The sequence below is a fragment of the Galeopterus variegatus genome, unplaced genomic scaffold (assembly GCF_000696425.1).
Source record: "Galeopterus variegatus unplaced genomic scaffold, G_variegatus-3.0.2 Scaffold2423, whole genome shotgun sequence".
Lineage (NCBI taxonomy): Eukaryota > Metazoa > Chordata > Mammalia > Dermoptera > Cynocephalidae > Galeopterus > Galeopterus variegatus.
The window spans coordinates 147,081-154,004 of NW_007728534.1; the positions used below are offsets into that span (position 1 = coordinate 147,081).

The 6,924-nt window shown below is 42.6% G+C and overlaps 1 protein-coding gene across 1 annotated transcript in view; it reads right to left on the reverse strand.

The window, feature by feature from the left end:
• Positions 1-6,924, reverse strand: part of TBC1D1 (TBC1 (tre-2/USP6, BUB2, cdc16) domain family, member 1) — a 121,605-nt gene that overhangs the window by 77,306 nt on the left and 37,375 nt on the right. The window contains exons 10-12 of the mRNA XM_008581645.1: positions 5,697-5,858; positions 4,968-5,087; positions 3,694-3,833 (exon numbers count right to left, since the gene is read on the reverse strand). Of these exons, the coding sequence (XP_008579867.1) occupies positions 3,694-3,833; positions 4,968-5,087; positions 5,697-5,858 (422 nt within the window). The remainder of the gene's footprint in view (positions 1-3,693; positions 3,834-4,967; positions 5,088-5,696; positions 5,859-6,924) is intronic.

The following is a 6,924-nucleotide window of genomic DNA, read 5'->3' on the forward strand; positions in this document are numbered from 1 at the left end:
CTACGTTTAGTTGGAGCCACACTCCTTACTAATACCCTTCTCTCCAAGTTTAGACCTGTCTTTGAAAATTAGAACTACCAAATTACAGATAATTCTATTTCTCTTTCATTAGTACCAATATCACTATGCAAACATCATGGTTTTTAAATTACTGGTGGTTTGTTTTATTAGTATTTTCCAAGTGGGATGAAACAGATGGGACAAATATCCCTGCCTTACTTTTTCACCTTGAAGAAAGGTTATAAGATTTCCTGTCTGTTTAACTGAAGTTTGCCCTGTCAGAATATAAATGCAAAATATTCAGTCCTTTTGAGCATCTGAAACAGATTTTAAAAGGCACTTTTAAGAAGCATATTTGCATGTCTTTCATGACAAAGTCAGAGTGGAAGCTCACCAAGTCTACTGGCTACAGACATCTCAGCTACCACTAAGGCAGAGCAGGAACGGAGACTTTGCAATGCCTCTAGCAGTGCATGCTCTGTTGGGGACAGTGTGGACAAAGCAGGGACCTCTGGGGAAAGAAGCCTTAAGGCCCCTAAACTGTCTTTGGATCTGGAGGTCTCTCAGCTGGAGGGGATACATGCAGAGCTGCCCATGCAGGGCACAGTGGTCACAGACCACACTGGAAGGCTCTGGTGTCCCTGCCCCTAAGGATGGGAGGCAGACAGTGGCAGAAGATGAAGATGCCTGATTTGGAAGAAGAAAATTCATGGACAGATATTAAGAAATTAATCTCCCTCCCCTCCACAGTGCAGTTGCAATACTAAAATGGAGGGAGGGAGGGAGACTGGCTGAAGGCAAGTCCATACATTAAAATGTTCAGAAACATGTTTTCCATTCAGTGTTGGTGCCTGGCCAACAGGGAGACATGTGGGTATGCTGAGATACGTGCCCAGCGCAGAAGCCTCTGGGGAACTTCCCGTGGGAAGGAGCTCCATAATAGGAAGCACATCCGGGACCACACCCTGGGGCTCAGGCTGGGCATCTGTGGCCGCATTCCAGGCCTGTGTGCAGCTCAGAGCATGAGCCTGGGGCACAGAGCCACAGGCTCTGGTCCTGCCTCTGGCTCCTACTAGCTCTGAGGTTTGCCACTCCAAGCCTCCACTCCATCCACAGAATGGGCATAATAAAAAAGCCGACTTCCATAAGGCTGACTAGGAATTAATGAAAGTAATTCATGTAAAGCACTTAGAGTATAAACAAGGAATATTATTACATAGTAATTATTACTATACCAACTCCGTCAAAAATGCTTTTATTCTCTCCTCTCTTTCTCTCACATACACAATACCTACAACATAATCCAGAAATTCAAACAGCATTTCTTAATTTTGAAAAGAAAAAAAGGATCTGTGCCTATGGAGAAATAGAAGGCATGAGGAGGGAATTAAGAAATCACTAACAGATAAATACTAAGTTTGTAAGAATCTGAGCAACTGACTTGCCTTCCTTTAAAAGTCATAAAGCTTGTGTGAACTGGAGGAGACCAATGATAAAGAAAATGAATAAGTTACAAGTGCGTGCTATGGAAAAAATCAGGATATGGAGATTAGAAAAGGCTACTGGTAGCAGGGAGAGGGTGCCGTGTGAAAGAGAATGGCCAGAAGAGGCCTCACAGGAAAGGTCATTTTAGACAATGATCTGACTGAGGTGAGGGAGTTAGCCATGAGGACTGGGGGTCGGGGGAGCATCCCAGGTAGAGGGAACAGCCCATGCAAAGGCCCTCAGGTGCAAGCACAGGTGCAGCAAGTTCAAGTAGGAGCCTTGTCAGAGAGGAAAAGCAGACAGGTACCGTGATCTTCACCTAGCACTTGACCGGGGTCTCTCAGGACACCTTCCTGCAGGAGACAGTAGGAAAACCGACAGTAGCTAAACTGCTTTGGGTCTGACGAATCAGTGATAATTATGGCCTAGGAACAGGAGCAGCATCTATGCCGGGCCCTATTTTCTTCTGCACTTTTTACCAATTAGTCAATGACAAAGAGGCCATATTCATCGACTCTACACACCACTAAATACAACTTACTTGTCACCAGAATCAAGATTCAAAATAATCCCAAAAGGACTGGCCAGAACTTATGAACACTTCATAGACACAAACTGCTTGAGAAAATAAGCTTTAAAAAATTTTCTCCACAGCAGACAGGAAACAGTCCAATTTTTAACCTTTAATCACGCCTAAAAGGACAAGATACAATAAGAGCCGAGAATGTGAGTTAATTACTTCAAGCCAAAACAGCGTATGAAGGCAAAACTGCATTACCAGAACAGCAGCAACTCAATGGAAGAAGAGATGCCTGCATGGGCCCAAGGCCTCAGGAAAACCACGTTCAGCCCAGGGTTCCATGGGGATGTTCAGAGGACAGGACTGTGACTAGAGGGGCATCCAACAGTAATGAGGCCAACTAACCTGGAGAAGAGAGTTAAAGAAAGCAGCAGCTTCTGTGATCCTCAGTCATCTGAAGATCAGGGAGTACGAGCAAATTTATTCTGTGTGGATTCACAAACCAAAACAGAACCAAGGGATGAGAAGACAGGCAGACAGGATTTGGCTCAGCCTAAGAAAGCTCATTTGAAAACTCAGAACTGTTCTAAAATGCAACAGGCAGTTTACACAGTCACCCAAGGCCCTTAACACATCCCAGCCACCGAACCAAGCATTTTAAAAGACACTATTACATTTCAGTCTCCATAACAATTCCCTACGTGGTATGACCATCACAATACAGGGGCACTGTTTTTAAACATCAGAAGTCTGGTTCTGGTGTTCTTGCAGTTTTGCTGTGGCAGACATGAATCACAGCTCCGTTCCCCCTCCAGAGAGGGCTCCCTCTGGTCCCTTCGCCTTCCCCCTCCCTCCAACTCCTAACAGGGCACTGCCAGGCTTGCTGTTTTGCTGTTGCAGACATGAATCACAGCTCCGTTCCCCCTCCAGGGAGGGCTCCCTCTGGTCCCTTCGCCTTCCCCCTCCCTCCAACTCCTAACAGGGCACTGCCAGGACAGCAGGCAGGCCACTCCACCAGGTAGGGGAGGAGTGAGGCACAGCATGGCCATCCTGCTCATTCTGGCAGCAAGAGAAATCAAAACCCCAGACACTCAGCACAGCAGCTCCACCCAGGGGCTATACTAGGCAGGAAGGTGCTGGCAGAGCAGCAGCTCCATGGCACCCCCACGTGGAAGGACTGCAGCAAACGAAGCAGCAGGCCAGCAGCACCAGAGGGACTCCACACCATGAAGGGTGACTTTATGCTGGAAACATTCATGTCGCTGATTTTCTTTCTGATATTATGAGTTTGAAAACTTTAAAAACACATGAGTAATGATATCATGCTCCCTCATCTCAATCAGTGAGGCAATAGGCATGACTATCCTAAATTACAGGTGAGAAATTCAGACAGCTAGTTCTAGTTCACAGCTCCTAAAGGAGAAGGCTGGGATTTGAATGCAGACTCCAAAGTCCGTGTTTTTACCACCCTGAACATCCAGGAGTTCCGCTCCTGCTTTCGGAGAAGGTTACTCTAAATGAGTCCTAAATTCCTTCCCTAAGTTCACCTTTGTGACTACCTCAGACCCACCAATGCTGAGGAGGCCAGCCCTCTGCTTTTCTACCAAAATGAGAGGGATCATAGGGGCCTCTGTGAGGTGGATGTGTGGGTACCCTTCTTGAGGCTTCATCTCAGGGGTGGGCCTCACCTTCATATCTGCTGGGAGAATCGCACGTTTTCTGCGGTGTGGCCACTCGGAGGAATATCTGCTGCCTCCACGAATGCCTGCGGGTTTTCACAGGGGTCCCACCAGAGTCACCAAGATGGCTTGCTTTGGATTCAAAGTCCCTAAAATTACAAGATAATTGATTTATGACTAGTGGACAGATGTTAATGGAGTTTTTTTAGCTTGACATTTAAAAAAAACAAATCACTACATTATGAATTATCTTTGTATAAACAAACACAATTAGATAATTGCAGAAGTTAAAACGAGTTCATGCTGGGTCAACACTCCTACAGGACTGCTTTCTTGCAGGATGCTTTTCATGAAAAGACCAAAATTAAACACTCTTAATTTCTATTATAAAAGACATTAACCAATACGCTCCACACACCATAGCTTCCTATTGGGCTTCTGTTAGTGCCACTTCAGAAAAAAGAAACTGCTTAAAGCGGGTGCTGTCACCAGGGCCCCAATCCACCCTAGTCTGTATGTGGGAATATTTTCTCAACACAGGCCTATGTTTCCATAGATGGCCACAAAAAATGAAAAAAGTTGTAGTTTAATTACACAGAATCATCAAGGCAATAATTATGCAGTCACTTGCTAATGATGATTGTTTTAACATTTTTATTTTAAAAATTACAAAACAAAGTATAGTTACCAATATATATAAATAGAATCTAGTCAGTATTTTCTTCCTATTTGCAGGATAACTTGGGAAGGCCTTTGCAATTTACACCTGGAGTATGTACACACAACCAAGCAATCGCTTTAACTTACAGATGAGACATTCTGACTTAATTAGGACAGCCATATGCTCACTATCCAGAAACACTGCTCTCACTTAAAGAACTGGTTAAGATTTTCTTTAATCTTCTGAAAACAGCAACACATTAATAAACTAATGCTAGTCAAAATTGGAAAACAGGTTGATTGCACATTTGAAAAAATGACATTCCGTCAGAAAAAAATAAGAAGATGCAATAGATTTAGCTAAAATGGTTTTGGTTAAGATTTTCTTTAATCTTCTGAAAACAGCAACACATTAATAAACTAATGCTAGTCAAAATTGGAAAACAGGTTGATTGCACATTTTAAAAAATGACATTCCGTCAGAAAAAAATAAGAAGATGCAATAGATTTAGCTAAAATGGTTTTTTAAATAACAAAAGAACAGTTTTTTAAAATCCCTGTGTATCTAACAATAATTCAACACTTATCACACCCAGACTTGATATATCTAAATTAAGCCCTACCTTTTTGGGTTCATAAAGTCAGAGGTGTTATTTTCATCTACAGGAGCCAGAAATTTTAGAAAATTTGGCACAGAGGAAGAAGAATGAAGTTTTTTCCGCAGGGCATTACGGTAGGAGATGCTGAGAGTTTGGTTGAAAAAAGAGTTTAGGACAAAGAAATATAAACACACAAAGTATAACATATAAACTTCAAAATAAAAGAAACATTTTCATTCTAATGCTAAGAAAAGTAAATGAGGTAAGAAATTTAAAACAGTTCACAAATGAGATTTAACTTTTGTTTTCAGTCAATAAAATTCAATTTTAATGAACGGAATCAATGAATTTTATTTTTTAAAAAATCAGTCCCTCTTCCAAACAACTCTTCCTTTCAAACCAGACACAATTTTCTTAAATGAATCAGAAAGTTTCTGATATGTCATAAATGCAGTGCATACGATCAACCACAGTTGTTAATCTGTGTGTGTGTACACTAGGGCAGGGAAATGTAAGTATATAAAACACAGCTTGCCATCAAGACCTGTTTTCATAATATTTTGAAGAAATTAATCAATAGTAAAATTAAATCAGTTCAAATGACAGCTGGAAATAATAAGATCAAATACGAATGCAAACACACAAGCAGTGACTCCAGCTCCCTGCATAGACATCCCCCCAGTAACATCCTCTGTCAGCGTGAACTCCCCCAGAGGACAAACGACACTGAATTTGTCATGCGAGTGTGCTCACCTCTTTGGCACAGCATTCCCACTTTGTTCTCCACTGGAATTATGTTTTAGGTACTTAAAAAAGTTTGGCGAGGAGGCGGAAGGGGTAAGACGAGGTGGAGAAGCAGGAGCTGAAGACTGACCTGAGCAATGCTTAGATCGGCCCACAGGTGGATGGTCCACACTAAACAGTAAGTAGAGAAAGCACGGAAGGTTAGAGAGAAGAAGGGGTCATGAAGGGGGACATGGAAGACACAGAGGAAAAGGAGTGTGGCTGCTGTGTCTCATGTCGATACCAACTGCCACAGAGTTCGAGGACTTCTCTCCACTCCTCTTCCTTAGCTCTGCTCTCTCACTGGCAAAGGTCACTCTCAGTAAACAAACTAAACAGAGTACATCCAAGGCTGTTCTTGATCATTCCCCACTATGTGCCAAACAAGACTTTTTTCTCTATTCTCTTTTTGGAAACTGACAGGAAAAAATAAAAAAATTAAAACAAAAGCAAAAGAAAAAAATTCAAAGTTTTAAAAAACATTTCCCTTTAAAATGAACAATATCCTGCCCTGAATTCCAATGTCTTGTTTCCTGTTGGTAAATGAGAAAAGAGTTTGCCAGAAGGGAAGAAAGCAAAACGGGCCATGCTGGAGAGACAGACAGAGAGAGAGACAGACAGACAGACAGACAGACATTTCCCTCTCCCTGTCACTGCCGATGTCCAACACGATCCATTACAAAGCTGCATCTAAGAGGAGAAAGGAAGAGCACTGACACCAAGTCCCACCACCGCTGGCCTGTGGGAAACGGCAGATTTGACAAGAGAACTGGCACTTTCCAGATGAAGATGTTTCCATTATCACAGAAAATGCCAGGAACGGAGGAGTGGGCATGCAGCAGTGAGACAGAAATAGTGTGGAGAGAGGGTTTTAAGAAACATGACAAGAAACTTACACAGCTACAGCCAAACTATGCTTCTCTCTAAAATGTCATTATTTATGAAATACTAGCTTCTGAAGTATGTTCTGCTTTGGTGAGCACAGTTATCCAGTTGAATTCCAAAGAACCAATAACTATTTCCAACGGTGACTGAAAACAAAGCTTGAAAACAAAGCTGAGAAGCTCTACTATGTCCTTCCAGAGAGGTGGACGCTTCACTTTTTTTTTTTTCCCCCTTTTTGTCATTTTTTCGTGACCGGTAACGGATCACAACCCTCAGTGTCGCGCCTGTACCGGACCGGGACCGGCAACGGGAT